Raw genomic sequence first — 19,175 nt, forward strand, 5'->3', positions numbered from 1 at the left:
TAAAGGATATATGGATGGGGGTGGTGATAGAGGGGCGTTATGGGTGCTATGGCGGAGGGCAAAAATGGAACAAACAAAAACCTATCAAGTTGTATGCTCGTTGATTTCAATTTGTGAATTGTTGTTCTTTGGCGAATGCATTTGCATTTGCATATTGCACATACGCCATGTTGCCCGCTTGCCAACCAATTCTTGTATGTTTTTCTAATTAAGCCCCGGCTAACAAATAAAAAAATAATTAAAAATCCCCGAAAAAAGGAGGAAGAGGGGTTTGGGTGGGTATTCACTGAACACACAGATAAGGGTGGAATTTGCTCTATAAATCGCTATGTTTGCCCTTTTTTTTGGGGCTCTCTCTGTTTGTTGTTTTCCTTTTTCGTAGAGCCTTGCTTTTTGCCAGGCGCTTGGTTAAAAAGTACATAAATTTCAAATAAGTCACGTTTCCGGCATAGTGCCCCAGCACGCATACAGAGACACGGTCCCTCACACACTCACACACACACTCACACACTTGCCTGCATGGCGTCTAAAAATTTGCTTTGTTGTGGCGTCTGCGGCCAACGGCAAATAAATAAAAAATAAATGGGATAGTGCCACGCCTTTTGGGAAAGTAAAATGGAACTAAATCGAACAAAATATTTGCCTGTTTAGCTCTATGTCGCTTTAACTTTTAATTCTGTCAGCCCCTGATTTTATTTTCGTGAAACTTTTTGCCTAGTTGGTCAGAATTCACTTCAATGCTGATTTGCAGATTGTTGTCAGTCAACAGCAGTGGAAAAAAAGTCATAAAGCTGACCACTGAAAATGTGTTATAAATAAAAACGAATAGCTAGACTATTTAAAATAAAACTTTTATGGTAACCGATATATCCAAGAGCTTAGAAAAATAACCAAGTTAGCAGGAAGTGAGGCCACCTCTTGGATCTGACTTTTCCAATTACCTTTAATGGCAATGAGTTTCCAGGAATCTTGTAGTTATTTTAATCTTGAAACTGGTTTATGTGGAAGCCTGGAAAAGCAATTACCAAGAGTGTAAAGTTATTATTACCCCAAATGAAATTACTCCTGTAAAATCAGTACTAGATAGGACTATTATTAGAGTTCCTGGAACAGACTAACCGGGGACTTATACGGCTGGCTGCATTTCCGGAAACTAGAAAGTTTTCCCAAGAATTTCGGCACTAGACAGCTGTTCTCTACCCATGAAGTCACGCAAATAAAGCCGGCAAATGGTTTACAAGCGCCCCCACTCGCAAGTGACTGCTGATTTATTTGCCACATTTGTGTGTGTTGCCCCAGTTGGTCGCACTACTTTTATGCTTTTTTTTGTACTTTACAGCTCGGCAGCCCCACAGCTGCACTCCGAGGACCTGGACTCCAATATTATACACACTTTATGTGCATATTTTTATGCGGCCTGCTCTGCCCGTAGTTATGGCATTTGCCATTGTTGTTTGCTCGTTTGCTGGTCGCCATTTGCCTTTGCCATTTTACGACTTGAATTTGTCGTCTGTTCTGTTGCCCAGGGGGCGGCAACTTTAATTGAATAAGTTTTAAGCGGATTTTCAAGAGCGTTTCCCCCAGCCAGACAGCTGCTCCTCGCCCGCCTTCATTTTCATTCCACTCCTTCGGTTGCACGGGGCGTATGTGTAATGCTAATTGAAATATGCAAAACGCCAAAGCGGCGAGCTCAGCGATTTTTGCATAACTTTCGCTGGCATAAACCACCGGCAGCAGGTGTACAAAAAGGTGTTGCAACCTGATTGCAAAACCCCCAAGCCAGATTTGCATTCATACTTAATAGCTTGTTGCTTTTTAAGTAAATTATGAATTGAGCTAGGTTAAATTGGCCAAACAGGTGTCTGGGATAGCCAGGAAAAATCACGGTCCATAGATAAGGATTATATTTATGAATTCCCTTTAAAATGGAAGCCGGAAATCTGTCGGTCTGCAAATTGATTTCTGCTGTCAATAATTTTTCTGCGAAAATTAACAAGTGGAATACGGGATCCGGAATACTCAATAATTCAGGGCTGCGACTGCAGATCGATAAAAATGTATTTCCCGTTTAATTTACCCGCTTAATGGCTGGTAAATCAATTTAATAATTGCCCAGGGATTTCTTTTTCGCCCCCTCAACTTCGAACTCTGGGCTTCCGGGGCGGTGGTGGAGGCAGTAGATCATGCCGCAAACAACTTCATCTCGAACGCTGCCCGAACGGAAGTTGTCCTGCCCCCAGCCCCCAACCACCCCCCTTATTTCTCACAGTGGAAAAACCTTTTGAACATTTTTACATAAAAATCAACTCTCGGCGAGGGCAAGAGCTTCCTTTCCTACCTTTGAGGCGGCTGGCAGAAGTAGAAGCTGCAAAAGCAGCCCAGTTTCGGAGAGGAAACTCACGTTGAAATGTAATTTCATGGCACACAAGTTTTTAATTAAATTTCATGGCAAAAAGAGCTTCAGGAGCAGCCGCTGCAGCAGCAGCAGCAGCAGGCGAAGGCCTTTTAACATGCAATCAGCAAACCACTCCGGCATACATATAGGGCAGCCGTACGAGAGCGTATTATGGCCCCTACCTATATAATATATTTATACATATAATATACAAATGCCACACAAAACTGCAGCCTTAATGCGTTTTTCAAGTGGCAGCCAAGCAGCAGCGAAACGGAACCCTCACAGTATTTCTGCCGAATGGCTGGTGGTTCCTGGTTTCTGGTTCCTGGTCCTGGGTTCTGGTCCCTGGTCCCTGGTTCCCTGGCTGCACTCTCCGCCAGCAATCATCGTCACATAATTTTATTAAGCTCTGGGTCCCAGACAGCGCAGTTGGCCCAAGAGCCTTTTTCCCGGCTTTCCCGCTTTCCCGCTTTTCCAGCCTTTTCCGGCTTGGTTCCCATTTTGCGGTCGGCCACATGCTGCCGGTTATTGGCCATCAAGAGGTTTCGAATAACTTTGTAAAGATGCTGCAGGCTGCCAAACTGTTTATACCGATATTACGATTTTATAGAGACCCCATAGCCAAGAGTGTCAAAGTAAAAGGATGTTAACAATCCATTTCGAAAGCTCTAGTGGGGAATTCTCTGAAAATAAGGTTTAAGAGAAAGAACAACTCAATAGTTCAGGATTTACATTCGTTTTCTAAAAATCTTTACAATTAGTATATTGTTTTATATAATCTATACATTGTTGTCTAGGTAAAATGCAAATTTATTTGTAAGAAACATAGCTAAAGGCCTTAGAAATTACCTTTTAGCCACAAAATAAATAAATAAAAGTATCCGATTTTTTGTATATCTTTATCTATCTTTATCTACTTTATGAATTTTGCTTTGCAGATTTGTTTTCTACATTTCACAAAAAGTTCTTGTTTGCATACACATAATTGATTTCACTGATGGGGCTTCCCTTGAATGCAGTGGTTAAATTACACTTTTGGCCAAAACTAATATTTTTCAAGCGAGTTTTTCTCTCAAAAAATGTTGGTCAGCAGTATACGAGGATTTAGTTTCCATAATTTTGTACAAAGTTTCCATTTGCATGCTTTTAATTGCCGCAAGTGCTCAGGTTTCCATTTCAGGAATCCTTTTTATTTTTATTAGATTTCCCTAGCAGAAACTGGATGTTTGTGTTTTATCATAAATATTTTTCTACCCATCTCAAATGAATTTTGTAATTTATTTTGCATAGTTTTGGCCATATTTTTGCTATCTTCTCTCCTGTTGTCAATATATATACTCCTATATATTTATATATACTACCTCTATATTTATTTCATTAGCCTGGCAAATCAAACAAAAATGCTTGTCGGGCTGCCTGCCAACCAGGAGACATTTGACTTTGTTTATTGTAAACAAGCGATAAGCGATGTGCCCTCCTGCCACGCCCCTTCTCACCCAGGAAGCTACGCCCCCCCCCCCCACACACACACACACATACATCAGCTAATGCAATTCGCAAAGGTTGTTGTTGTTCTTGGCAATAGTTCTTAGACAGACGACAGCCGCTATGCGACCATATCTATATATAAATGAACGTCTATCTGCGGCGTTTATTACACACACACCACCGAATCACACTCACCCACACGAATGCATGTGGCAAACACCCTCATTGGTGGGGACAGTGGGAGGGGGGCTTAGGGCGGAAGGGCGGAAGGGCGTGGCTCCAAGGGGCGCAACAAGTTATGTCGCCGCAATTAGTTGGCCTTGCCCCTCCGCAAAATTTCTTGGCACTAATGCCAAAACCAAAGGCAGCCAGACATCCGGGTGTGTGTGCGTGTGTGTTTACACTCGGTGTGCCTGTGTGCGTGATGCAATTGATGAGACCCATGGGTAAACACTCTCGAATTCAATGATATTTATAATAAACCACAAAAGCTTATTACAGATTACACACTATATGCGATTTTCAGATTGTCAGCGACGAACGAACGACTGCTGAAATATTGGCCAATTTTAGGTACCTTAAGGGGAATTGAATTTTGTAGATACATATTCGCATACAGCTTCAGAGTAAGTTAGCCCTTACACAATTTGAAAGTCCAATCAATTATTGTAATTTTCAGGCTTTTAAATTAGGAAGATTATCACATAATTTTCAGATATTTTATAAGCTTTACCATACACTTTTAAAGTTTTTTAAGTCAATTAAAAAAGCCAGGTTAGGTAACTTTCGAATTTTTGTAAGAACTTTGATTATATGGTACTCAAAAAAAAATTATTATTAAAGTATTGTCAATTTTTAAGTGCTTCAGAGGAAATTGAATTTGTAGACTTACGTGCCTTAAGGTAGATTTATTTGGACGAATGTTTCCTTTAAAAATAAAACATCGAGATAAGTTAGCCTTGACTTCATTTGAAAATTCAATCCATTTTTGCAATTCTCAGGATTTTAAATTAAGAAATCATCTTCATTACTTTAACAAACACTGATAAGCTTTATCAACTAGAAAAATCAGATTAAGTCACTTTCGAATTTTTGTAAGAACATTAACTAGATGGCACTTAGAAATAAATGAAATTTATCCAAGATGCTTTGAATTTAGAGTGCCAGTGTGCACTTGGTATTTGAATAAGTATATTCCTGGCAAATAATTCGTAGAATATTTATAGTTTGCCAGCGGCGACCTTCACTTAACGCCCACATTTATCTCACCACCCACTTTCCCGTGTGCTCATGTGTCGTGCTAGAAAATTTGATTGCATGCATTATGCAAATGTATAAATATTTAGCAAATTGTTTGACCAGTGCTGACACTGTGTTTATAGTAAAATATCTTGTAGTTTTCCCTCCTCCGTCTCTTTTTTGCTGGGCAAATTTATGTGGCAATTATCAACACTCTGAAGGGAGCAAAAGCTTCGACCCGAAAATATTCATTAAAATTTCCATTGTTTGCTGGGAGATTTTTCACTTTTTTTTTCCATTTTTGGTTGTGAGTGTGTGCCGTGTCCCTTTTGTTGGGTGTGTGGCTTATCGCAAGTGCAATGTGTCTTCAGTGTCTCTTGTGTAAATTTAGGAATTTATGGTTATTTAAAAATTCATCCCCACACACGTATGGCCCGTAGAGTGGGTAGTGTGGATAGTGTGTGTGGCCGAATATGAATAAATTATCGTGTCCATTGTTTGCCGAACTGGGAAAAGTAACCAAATTGGGCAAGTTTTGTTTTACTCCCAAGACTTTGGCCACAAGCAACACGGATAAGGACGCACCAGCACACAGATACACACAGATACACACCCGGGGCATTGTCTTAACTGGAACTCGAACCGAATCCCGAACCCCTAAGCCCTGAAACCCCCCAAAACCCTCGAACCCTTTAACATGCTGTTGACATGGCTTTTGTCATTTTCTGGTTATGGCCAAGCGGACAAAGGCAGGAAACTCCGAAAGGATGAGCTAGCTGGACAAACTTTGGCCACAGTTTGTGCCATGTTGTTGATGCGGCTGTATCGCACTTTAAAGTGGCAAAAACGGAGAGACGACTTGGTCCACATCCTGCATGCAAGTGGCGAGAAATGATTTTAAATATTTGCGGCTCATGCATTTTAATTGGAATTCACAAACGTGCCTGGCCTGCCAATGTATTCGCTTTGCGGATTATGAAAACTATTTGCTGCCATTCCGACTGTTGGTAAATTAATTTAAATGAGCTGCGTCAGGGATTTTTTAATCAACCTGGATTGAATTCTATTCGATTTATGGCTATTTCCCGGGAGAGAAAAGTTGTGCTATGTCAATTTCCCTGACTTTATTTCACACCCTCTTCTTTTTTTTTTCTCTCCTGCCTTACTTTATTTACCTGACTCTGGTAATTGACTTGAATGTTTGCCCAGTTGAGCTTTATGCCATTTCTGTAATTAATAACGACCTTCCAGCGCCTTCTGCCACCCCATTCCGCCCTCTGCCCATCCGCCTGAATGATTAATGAAGCTAAAAATGTCAGCTTTTTTCCCCAACCCCCCAAACAAACCACCCAGAAAAGGTGAGACGAAGTTTTTGCACCTGGCCCAAAGTCGGGGTTTCACATCAATTATGCATTAATCAACACTAAATACATTTAAGTTGATATTAATTTCCTATGGCAATTAATTAGCGGAAGTGGCAGTGGATCCGCGATGGCCCAGTCAGCTGGCCAAACACACATAAATCGAACCAAGTTGCAACAATTGCAATTTGCAGCGTTAACTTGCAGCAAGCGGAGTGCTCAAAAACTTTGCCCGTAAACAACAAAGAGTTGTTGACGTTCCTCGGGGAAAACGGGAACACGTTGCATCATTGGAGCAAACCGAAAGCAATAAGCAGTTGCCACTGGGCCATAAAACAAACAGCCAGCTGAGTTGAGGAGGGATCTTAACCCGGTGGGGCATCAGCGACCCCCCGTAACCCATTGCCACCCCATCCAATCCACTCTTCAGTCTGTGAAAATGCAATCAAGTCGGTGGAGCAGCAGCTGCAACTGCAGCTTAAATCGCCGGCGACACCAGAGGAGGCAAATGGCAACAAAAAGTGTCAATTGACAATGAAACCGAAATGCGATGGCATGGGGCCTCGCCTCGGCAAGTCACTCTGTGAGTCAGCAGGACATAAAATCCCCGCCCCAGTAAGTGAGTCTGCTTTCGGTTAACGATTTGGCCATTTGGCCAAGCACTTTCCATCCGCCACCTATCGGCCAGAGTGGGTACCAGCTGCCGGGGAGGGGGGGCGTATGCGCAATGCCAACTATTTCTCGAGGCGAAAAACTTTGCCGCCCTACGGAACCTTCAATCTTAAGCCAAACTCTGGGCCAACTTAATTGAAATGCGAAATAAGATATTCCAGCGGGTGTGTGTGTTGGTGCTGGGAAAAAGTTATTATGGATAACTCCGATTACACATCAAACTAAAGTGAAAGGCTCTCTCGTTCGTGTGGCAAAGTTTTGCCAAAGATGATCAATGGCCAATAAATGATTAAGGGCCCACAGTTGGAATATTTCGAATTTTCTCTCTGATTTCGTTGCCAATCAATATACTTGTACATGTTTTGCAGGAAGTTTGGCCCAAGAGAAGTTTGCCAAAAGTGCCAAAAGTTAAAGTTCATACATATTACCTTTTCAATTCGAAAAGCCTTCTCTGAATTTAATTGCCCCGGCCATAGTGATTATATGGCGTTTTATTTCAACTGACGTGCAGGCTGCACATTTACTGACATTAAAATGCACTTTGACAGACATCGGATTGCCCGCTGGCTGCCCTCCAGTTTGCACAATGTTTAGGCAATTATTTACTTTGGTTGCCGCACACAGATACTCACCCATACACACGGGCAGCATATGGGGCTGACATGAAGCCCTAAATACAGAGCCCCGAAAGCTTATCTTGACAGCCATTAAATGGCCGCAAAGCGCTGGAATATGTGATTTATGTATGTGGCACATATCGGTGTGGAAAAGGGGGTCTCTGCGTGCGTGTGCATTTTTAAAAGGTTCCCAAAATGTGGCAAATTCCATGCCCCCAAACCCCTAATCGCGCTTATCTCGCGACTCACTACGCCCCTGTCCATCAGTTTAATCGCCTTGGGGGTGCTGTTTAGTTTATTGACCCATTTGACTAGGTGAACGAAGGCTCTATGTAAGGGCAATTTGTTGCTGGCAGTAAATCCAGCAAATTATTGCCCAATTTTCATGTGAGTTAATTTCCAGTTAAAGTTCAGATTTCCCCCGAATATCCTATAAATAGAACAGACATGTATGTGCAGTCCTGGCTGATAGATGATTCCGCCTTCTCCTTGGTAGCTAATAATAGGGCAAACACAATACCGACCCCCAGTCATGTTTAATCCAAAGCCCCCTGCCTGGAATTCTCTTCGGCTTTCATTAATATTTTTGCTGGGTCGCACAAACAATGTATTGACATTTCAATTAATTATGAGTGGGCAGAAGGGGAGGAGCAAGAGAAGGGCGGCTGGACGCAAGCTGTGACCTTTTGGTCCTGTCAGCTGAGTGATATGAAATCCTGGCTTGACATTTGCGAGATGCGAGTGGAGAGTTTGCAAAGGTCTTGCTATAAGAACTCCCTTAAATGTCGCAAAAAAAGATCGCGTATAAATGTATTCAGCAAAGAATTAAATATAGTAAAAGCTGTTAAAAATAAAAGTAAAGATTTTATAAAATAATTTAACTTCTTAGTCAAATATATTTATGAATCAAATTAACTTCTGAACACAATAAATATTTAATTAATATTTTTAAAAATAGCTTGATTACTGGAGAAAAGGTTATAAAATATGTCAAAAATTGTTCTCAGTAGCTTAAACCTTAAAAAGTAATAAATAAATTAAATCTAAATTATTTAAAGTAGGTTAGGTTTAAAGTAGTTAAAGGACCATGAAACTAATAGTATTTTATTAAAAAACGAAAGGCCTTATAAACAATCTGTAGGCTTTCAAAAGTCAATTGTTTTAATAAACTTGATAAAATAAACACTAAAGTAGGTATTGGTTTTTATGTGTGGTTTATATAACAATTTTTTAAGATAGGTAACTTTTTTAAAAGTCTATAAAATATTAAAAATCTTATAAGAACATATTATAAAACCTTTTGTTTTTTGAATACAAAGATTGTGAAATTGCTTACGTCTTCGGCTCAAATAGGAAATGTTGGTTAAAGCTACGAAGTGGGGCAATTGTGGCTGTTAGACTTTTGGCAATCTATTTAAGCCCCTCACGTATGCAGTGCACTTTGACCTTTCGATCTGGCCCCCCGCGTTGTTTATTTGGCATTTGTATTCGGGCACCCAAAAGTGTCATCAGCTGTTGGTGACATTTTTGGTTGCACCTCATCCACAGCGATTTCGGGGTTTATCAAACTGTCTCCTAAATGTTAAAGTTAAGGCGCCCATCTGAGGTGAGCTCTATGCAAATCCCGGCTGCAGAATATCACTCATACGCACCCGCTCACACACACACACACACAGAGTCCTAAATGGCAAAATGCTACTAAGCCCACTTACTTACAATTTAGCAAAAAAATAAAGCGAACGAGAGACAGGAAGAGAGGAACAGAATCATATGGCGAAAACGAGAGTGTAAAATTTTTTGCATACATAAAACGAGGAGCAAAGCGTAAGGGCAGCAAATAAAACAACAACAAAATGAATCCAGCTTTATGGCACGCACACAAACACACACACCCTCACACACACACACACACACACACGCCACTTGACTTTATTCAGCAGCGTTGGCAAGTGGCTTAATAGTGTGCGTGAGTGTATCCGCGCATCCGTGTGTATCTGAGTATCTGTGTATCCATGGGGTTTTCGCCCAAGTGCGAGTGTGTGTGTGTGGACTACTTTCTGGTGCGGGCGGCACAAAATCCAATCAACATAACGAGCTACAAGCGCCGCTGAGCGGCATAAAACGCAAAAAATATATACGACTGTGTGCGGGATGTGATTGTATGATTGTATGGCCTGCCAGGGAATGTGTGTGAGTGTGGGTGCGTCGAGATTGCACACATACAGCACGCTCTTTTGGCCAGAACACTGCCAGAAATAATGTGGCCGGGCTTAGGGATAAACCCATAAGACAGGACCGGGCTCTAAGCAAAACAAATCGGCTTTGGAATACCAAAATGCAGCAGGAAGTCGGAAATGAACGAAAATATTTGAAAATTTCAAATCGAATTTAACAAAAATGGGTTACCAAAATAGGGTTTTAATATGGTAGAACCCCTTTTTCCCTGTTTTAGGGAGTTATATTAATTTTGTGTAAGTTTTAGCCAGAAGGACTGGGTTTAAATTAGGTTTTCCAAAAATCAATCTCTTGTTCTCTTTTCTGAAATTTTTAAAAATATATATTGGTTCGTTTTTATTTTATTTTCATCCTTTTTTTTACGGCAACACTGGTTTATACTCTACTAAAAAAGGTATAATATTAAACCTTTGATCATATATTCCAGGTCAAGGACAAATACAATTATATAAATAACTTAAGCTTTGAATTGCAACAACTATTATCTAGAACTTATTTTATATTTGTATATATTGGAAATCATTTTAATTATTGTCCAGTACAAAAGAAATGTGTAATATTTCTTTCAAATGAGTACAATTTAATGATGTCTTTAAATCTCTTTTATAAATACATACAAAAATCGAACTTTTTCTCTTAATAATGATTAAATAATTATGCGTATAAGAAGTGCACTTGAAAGTATAATTATCAAATTCAAGAATTTAAAAGACCATAGTTTGTACTCTGCCCTAACAACTTAAACATATTGATTACAGTATTTATAAATTTCCGAATTCTCTGCAATTTTCTTGCTAGGTATTACAATACAAACGAAAATTCAATTACAACCGCCATCTCCCTGCCTTCCAAAACAAGTTTGCGAATATTTTTCGCAGTTTGCCACGTTCATTCAACCCGCAGCAAGTTGGCAACAACAAGCGGCCAGAACGGCTCAAAGCCTTCGCTGAGGTAGACAAGCGCACAAGTGTTGTTGTTTTTATTGTCGGTGGCGAACAGTAAAAACATTGCCAGGCTCAAAAGTGTGTCGACTCGTCAGAAACACACACAGGCACACACTCACGCACAAACAAATGAAATAAAAGTAAACCCATTTACACCACACACACTCAGTTGGTAGTCCTTTTTTAGCTCTTTTTTTTGCTTTTTTAGGGGGATTGCGAGGGGGGATTGGCGCCAACTGCTTGGCAAGCTGCAAATGTGGGACATTTGGCAGTCGCAGTCGCATTGTTAACTTTCTTTGACAGCGGGCCAAAAAATAAAATGGGGTAAAAATGGGGGAAAATAGGGGGAAATCTGAGGAAAATGGGGGGAGGGGGACCGCCCGGGTCCATGTCCTCAACTCAGCGCCAATGTTGCTGCTGTTTTGCTCAATGCAGATGCAGCTGGGGATGTATCTGCATGTATTTATGGCTCAAAATTGCAGGCACAGCAGCGGCAAATTAACACAGCACGAATGCAAATTTCGAGCGGCCAGCCTGTTGCCATTCCAAGCCACACACCCCCCCTTTCCACTCCCCCATTTCGACCAATTGATTATTTGCATGGGACTCCCACACATGGCAACAACTGCGAAAGACCCACTCGGTCATGGCCACGCCAATGTTCCAATGTCCTGGTGCGTCCTGCGTGTATATTTTGTGGCCTTCCTTGGCCCGATGGCAGATGGGCGATGGGCGGCTTTGGACCGGAGTGGGCGTGGCATTTCGGTTACCACAACGCACTTATCGCCCATGCACAGCACGTCGTCCAATGGAGTGGAGAAAAATGCTTATAAAGGATTAATTCGATTCCAATATTCGCATACGCAAACGCATTTTGCATTTCGCATTTCCCATTCGGCATTCGGCATTCTGAACTCGACATTTCTACGGCCTTCTGAAAGCTGGTCAGCAGATATATCTGGGGATATTGCCGGTCATTGTTGGCATTGTTTTAAATGCCCCGACCATAATGATTGTTGCAAACTGAAAGCAACCGACAGGGAGAGCTCCGTTTTCAGGGTATTGAAAGGCATTCCGGCAAGTGTGATGCATTCTGCAGGCCAGAGATAAAAGTATTAACTGCTCCAATTAATTAATACTCCAACTTGAGCCCGGGACTTAGGGAAACTCAATTTAAATTGGCTATCTGCCAGTAAACAAAGGAGGAAATCTTAATTGGAGAAATTGCTTTGTACGGGTCTTAATAATCGCATGAGCAAAATCAATAGAACCAGCAGTGATTATCCCATATTTCGGAGAAATTTATACTCGCAGTACTTGAATTTCATATTATATTATCTATACCATTCGAAAGAGCATCCCAACCTCACAGCTAGCTCTAAAAAATCCCTGGCACAGTCTTTTGTAGCTCGTTGAATGTGTTGAGCTGCGATTGCAATTTGCATTTTTCATGAATGCCAGCCAACGTAATGGATTCCCTGGGCAACAGATTAAAGCAGCATTACGGTGTCAAGACCTTTTAAATTTTCAATTTCCCACCTTCAGTGTTGGTCAGGAGGATATTGCAAATTTAATTGCATTTATGTCTGCATTTTGCATCTCCAATTTCGGACTCGCATTCGCATTCGCAAAACGCATTAACACACCGACAAAGGAGGATGTGTGCTGCATAGATTGAGATGCACATGCACTTGATGCACTGGCACAGATAGCCAAATGGCATGTTAATTGGCCTAATTCGATGGCCAATTCAATTTAACGCCCCCACCGAGGAGTGAGTTAAATCACTGAAATTTTCGGGCTTCACAAAATGATTTAATGAACACATTGATTTTGCGGCAATGACATCGATATGATTATCAAATCAGTTGGTACTTCAACACTAATTGTTGATTACTTATGCATTTCAGGAATCGCCACGCCCATCCATCACCAGAGGAGGAGGCTGCCACGCCCCCCATCCAGGAAGCAGGACGCACGGTACACAACATGGGCAGCGGACACTATTTCTGGGCGATCTTATACTTTGCCAGCCTGTGCAGTGCTTCACTGTAAGTAGCAAGTGGCACCCACTGTGCCCCACTGTACGCCATCGTATGCCATTGTACTCCATTGTTTTCCAATGATTCAGACAACCAGCACACGCCACTCGCAAACAGTAGCTGCAAAATGTAAACCGCTTCATAATTTTGTCCCACGCTCCACTTACCATTTATTTTACACTTACTTTTTACTTGATTTTTTGCCCCGCGGCTCTTGTTTCGCGTGTTTCACACTGCACTTGGCCGGGAAGTGGCGTTCAAAAGGCGATTTACATACAATTGTCGTTAATTTGGACCAGCCACGCCCCGCTGTGAAGTACCGGAGCCGATATATTTAAGCAAAAGCATATGTACATATATACACTGAGCAAGAATAGTAATGACCACAGGACTAAGTTGATTTTTTATCTTAAATAAATACCAATAATTTAAAAAATATTTAAGCAATGTAAATTTTTCTATAAGGGTCATTTTTATACTCGTAAAGTAAAAGATATTTTTTAAAACATTTTCAAAGAATTAAATAGTATTTTTTTCTACATGCCAAAATTTGCTTAGACCGAACCAATCCATAAAAAGATATAAGCAGATTAATTGTGCCATCTCGAAAACAGGCGATTTGCTGCATGCATATCTCCATCTCATTCGCACTATCCTTAGCTCATTATAGGGTATCTAATAATGGAAAGCCGACGACTATAGCAATCTATTTTTGTTTAATAAATAAAATCGTAAATAATGTAGTACTTTTAAAGAAGAGGGATATATGGTTTAATTCTAAGTTATATAAAGAATTGGTTGATTTAACAATAACAAAATCAAGAATTTTAATGTTTAGGGCATTTTTTAAAATCAAATTTCAAAAGATTTGAATATATAAACTTAAAAATCAATGTTGCATCGAACCCATATTTTTTTATTCGATCTTATATCGGATCGAATAGGTTCAGTGTATATATTTATATTGCTTGATCTGCTTTCACATTTATTTAGCAGTGTAGTTGTGAGCTGTAGTTGCTTTTCAGTTGTTGCTTAATTAAACACGCCCACCATTTAGCCGCCTTCATCCACTTGAATTTCCATATCCTGTCTCACACACACTCAAAAAAAACACCACTCCACCAGGACACATCATTAAAATGTAATTAATTTTCGTGTAATTTTTTGTCGGAGCATAAATTTTGGAATTATTTACGCTCAAGTCGAGGTCAGAGTCTGCAGCTATGTGACTTTGCCTTGGCTTTTGATAAGTGCGACAGTGTATAATACCAACGATAAGAATAAAAGCAAACACTATCCCACACTTCCAATCGATTTGTACATATATATATCTCTAAAAAAAAAACAATAACTTGCTGTAAATTGTATGCAAAACTTTTCTTTTATGCGATTTTTCAAACAAAAAATTACTAACAATTTGCTCAGCTAATGTTTTTCCAAATCTTCAATACCATTTAATATTTAAATACCACAATTTTTAAATTGCCCAAAATAACTGAAGCAAACGTTTTTTAAATTATACATGCGTACCTATCCGTATCCTGATTTCAGAGCAAATAATGCCAAAATAAATTTCCGAGAAAAGGAGAAAAAAGTCTTAGATCAAATTTTAGGTGCAGGCAAATACGACGCCCGAATACGACCATCTGGAATAAATGGCACAGGTGAGAATAACTCAAGTTATCCTATATAGAACTTAACCTTACCATAACTAATGATTGTTTTTAAATTCAAATAAATATTGTTTGTTTATATTAATTGTCTTTATTTTGCGTTCTTGTTTTCGTTACGATATATGTAAATTTATTGGTGAAAGCTTTCGCTAGGAAGGCTATATGACAAAATTATGAAATTTTAGCTAATGTAAGCCTCTGCTTAAGTTAAGCGAAATCCAGTACCGAATCATCTCTAACTTAGCTTAGTGTGCCAATCAGACAAATGCAATATTTAGCTTAGTTAGATCAGATCAATAAGTTAACCGATTCACATTTACGTCGAAAACTCACGTTTAAACCAAACTTTATGCCAGATGGTCCCGCCATAGTCAGAATCAATCTATTCGTACGCAGTATTATGACGATTAGTGATATTAAAATGGTAAGTTGCACTGAAACGGAGCCAGTAAACTCGATATCGGCACTCGAAATCGATAGATTGTCCCCCACAACCCCATCTCGCTCCGATTCTCTTGCTCTGTCTCTTGCTATCTCACTGTGCCTCCTCATCAAGAAATTAGAAAACACGAAAGTTGTCTTGGTAGCTCTTGCAACCTCATAAACACACTTTAAATAACACATAGCCCACACTATTCACTTGTAATACAACACACTCACACACACACACTTGTTTTTGCGTTTTGCGTTGACTCGTTCTCAATTCTCTCGATACATACCTACCATATATATAATGCGTATATACATCCGATGCTAAGTATTTGCGTTTGATTTTTGCCACATTTCGGCAGTTTGTACCAGTACCTGTCCCTCCTGTTTGTACATTTCTGTTTCCGTTTCCGTTCGTTTCTATAAACAGCGTTCGTTGTGTTTTATTTAAGATAAACGGTAAATAAGCCGCCCAGTTCATCATATACACACCCAAAATCAGAAAGAAAAAAGGTGTTGCCTACTTTTCCGGGTTTCTTTTCAATTGGCCTTCCCCTCTCCATTTTCCAGGACTATTTGTAAATTACTTAGCTCAGTGGTTATTCAAAAATAAAGAAAAAATCTTTTGAGTTTCTTTGGATTTCTAAATTTGAAGCTCTATCAAAAACTATAACGTTCACGTTTTTCTCTTTTACATTAATTTTATCTCAGACCCATATAACCAATAAAATATTGAAATTCTTTGAATAACTAAAAATACATATTTTGTATTTAATGGTAAAGATATTAACTTGCTAATGGTTCCCAAAGTAATAACCTTCTTACATTGTCAATTAAATAAAAAAATTGTTAAATATCAAATAAAAGTACTGCGCTTAAAAAATAAATGAATGCCAGCGAATTTCACCCTGCAAGTATTCCCCTTTCAAAACGTATTTGTTTCAGTTTAATTAACAATAAAGTTTTGATTTCACTCGCAGTTAATTTTGCTGCTGTCATGTTGACTTTTGCCGCAGCAATGACATCATTAATAATGTAAAGGCCGTATAAATATTTAAAAATAGCCCGACACAATCACATCCACATACTTATAGTCCTGAATCACCGACTGGGAATGGCCATTAAAAACGACACATAAGCTTATCAATATGTACTCGATATATTTGCCAGCTCGATAAATATTAACTATTAAGGCATATCAATTAGCACAAGCCACGTTGCCCTTCGGCATTTGGAGGCAAATCACACAGATTCCGTTGTATTTTGTTCATACCACACACACGTACAAACCACCGCCAAACCCCCCCCCCCAAAAACCCAACCCAAAGTTCACCACCCCCTGTAAGCCACCCTCGAAGGTCACAAAAACAACTCATAGACAAACAACGCAACTTTAGTAACGTACATAAATTCTAGCTTAACTTAGGTATATAAAAAACGCAAACAAAACGAAACAAAAATCGAGAAGAAAATATTCTTTGACTTAGCTTAGCTTTGTAAGCAAAACTGGAAGCGAACTTGCTTAGCAACTTTTGTATCCTAGCAAGTAAGCGAAAAGGAAAAGGAAAACAACAACCGGGAGGAAGGCTATAAAATAAAACTTTATTACAGAGGGAGCAGCATAAAGGCATGAGGACTGCCTCCTCAGCCACCTCCTCTGGTCACTTTAAGTTTGTTTTTTGGGGTCGGACCCTGCGGCAGCTGTTAAAATTTGTAGTATATTACATTGAAAGTATTGTGCAAATCGGTGAATATGTCTATCTATCATGTATCGCCTGCAGATGGTCCAGCTGTGGTGCGCGTCAACATATTCGTTAGGAGTATATCGAAAATCGATGATGTAACCATGGTAAGTCGGCGCCTCTGCAAACTATCAAACCAATTCAAAAAAAATTCAAAAACCCGCTAGAAAATCAGACAATCCCCCTGATGCTCAAGTCGTAACCCCCGGTTAGGTAACCGTGACCCCAAAAACGTTGACCCCTCTCTGTGATAGGCTGTTCTGTTCTGTGTTCTGCTCCTCCACTCGTGTTACTGCTGTCAGGCGTCGGGAAAGCAACCAAGACACTCGATATAATACAAAACTATATGTATAAACATGGAAAATATTATATATGCTAACGTACTATACTCTATCTGATATTGGTATCTATAATACATAACACCTTGTTTGACTATCGATGTGATATGATTTCGTACTTGAGTTGTATGATTTGTGTAAGATTTGCCTTCGGTTTGGGTTCTTAGAAAAAGAAAGCTAAATTTTCGAATTGGTTTGGTTTATGTTTTCTAATTGCATTTCAAATTAGATTTATTCGTTTGTCAGTTTGCATTGGTAATTCGAATTAACTCACTGCATTTTACTTTTACGTTACTCATGTCAACAAATTGTAAAATAAACCATTCAGTTTGCCGTTTTGTAGTCAATCAAAGAAATACAAAACATTGTGAAAAAATGTCTTTTTGGATCTCTTTCCCACACAGTCTCTATCTCTCTCTCACCGTCTATCGCCTCTATCCCTTTGTTTCAAAACATAAAATAATCCAACTTAGATTAATTTTCCTAACTTCTAACTCTCTCTCTCTCTATCTACCTTTCTGTATAAATTTATAAATTTCTCTAATAATTATTAATTAATTAATAAACCTCATATCGAACTATTTATAACTGCGATGAGTGGCGCCAGCCATCTATTTAGCCTCGGTCTAATAATTATATACAAATTTATTTTTAATTACGCCATTTGCTTATTAACAAAACTATCTGTGAAATGAACAATGTTGTTTAATTTATGCTACTCTATGTACTTAGTGAAACAATAAATTCAACTGTGAACTGTTAATTTTTATCGTATGCTTTGTATGTGTGTGTCCCCCAACTATTGTTTCCCCAGCCCGATTTCCCATGAAAAAAAAGGAATTTCGACGAATAAAATTAGTTCCAAACAAGTTAATCCATTTATTTCACGCCCTTCAACAAAAAACAACAGAAACTATTCGATTATTTTAGATTTGGAAATGCAAAATTTAATAAAAATCCGTTCCAGTCAACAGAAGGAAAACTAATTGAAAATGTGTGGCATGCATTTTTCAAAAAGTATTTTACACAAATATTACACAGACAAATCGAGAAGTAAATAAATCCAATTGGCAAAAGAACTAAATACGTTTTAAGAGTCTAATTGACACAAATAAAAATATTGAACAGAAACAAACCGAAACTGAAAACCAATTTCATTCTTCAATGAGATCCATGCAGACATTTTTCTCTACACATTTGATTCGATTTTTCAATTTGTGCTCTCGTTTGTTTTTGGGTTATCTCTTTGGTTTTTTACGTAACAACATACATTTCGTTCACACATGAAATTCATCAAAAATCTAGAAGTTAAGCCAGCGTATGATATGTTAGTTAGCCAGTAAGTGCAACTAGGCTAAGGAAAGTGCACCGTGAGGAAGGCGGAAATGTAAAAGAGAGAAGAACCTATTTTGATATGATGATTGATTTTAGATAATAAGGCCACCACTGTGCAAGTGAACATGTTCCTGCGCTCCATTTCGAAAATCGACGATTACAAAATGGTGAGTTCTGGATGAAGCACGGCAGAAAGTACAAGATACACACTACTACGACCAGTCCAACTACTACAGATACAAACGATTAAATCCCAAGCGCTTACTCTCACTTTGCTCTAATTGTGCGTGCGTGTGTGTGTCTACAAAAGTTAATCCAGTAATTTGGGCCTATTAAATAATTGCATTAATAATACATACATGTCCTTCAGTGTGTGTCTGTATGTGGGCGTAAATGGGTGTAAAATACATAACGAGGACTCTTTCGAGTCCGCCGTATCAGTGGAATCTGTAAATTTTCTTTATATCTGCAACCTGTACAACTTAAACAAGCTAAATATGTTAGCAATATCAATGTACTTGTATCATACAAATATTTATAAATACTACTCCCAGTACTTGAAATGTGTAAAAAATACTTAATATTATTTTTGATGTCCACTTCTTTTGTTAATTTTCCAACGCGAAAGCAAAAACCTGCTTATAGCTTTGTCTCCACCGCCG

General features: G+C 39.1%; 1 protein-coding gene across 16 annotated transcripts in view; it reads left to right on the top strand.

Moving 5' to 3' along the window:
* Positions 1-19,175, top strand: part of GluClalpha (glycine receptor alpha 1) — a 36,973-nt gene that overhangs the window by 4,574 nt on the left and 13,224 nt on the right. For 6 of the 16 annotated variants that reach the window (XM_036816972.3, XM_036816969.3, XM_036816974.3 and 3 more), the window contains exons 2-4: positions 12,865-13,005; positions 14,548-14,660; positions 18,610-18,680. In XM_036816972.3, the coding sequence (XP_036672867.1) occupies positions 12,944-13,005; positions 14,548-14,660; positions 18,610-18,680 (246 nt within the window). In that variant the 5' untranslated portion in view covers positions 12,865-12,943. Of the gene's footprint in view, positions 1-12,864; positions 13,006-14,547; positions 14,661-15,025; positions 15,094-16,879; positions 16,948-18,609; positions 18,681-19,175 lie in introns of those variants that run through there. The other 10 variants (XM_036816973.3, XM_036816970.3, XM_036816976.3 and 7 more) reach the window with 3 other exon arrangements.

The sequence above is a fragment of the Drosophila suzukii genome, chromosome 3 (assembly GCF_043229965.1).
Source record: "Drosophila suzukii chromosome 3, CBGP_Dsuzu_IsoJpt1.0, whole genome shotgun sequence".
Lineage (NCBI taxonomy): Eukaryota > Metazoa > Arthropoda > Insecta > Diptera > Drosophilidae > Drosophila > Drosophila suzukii.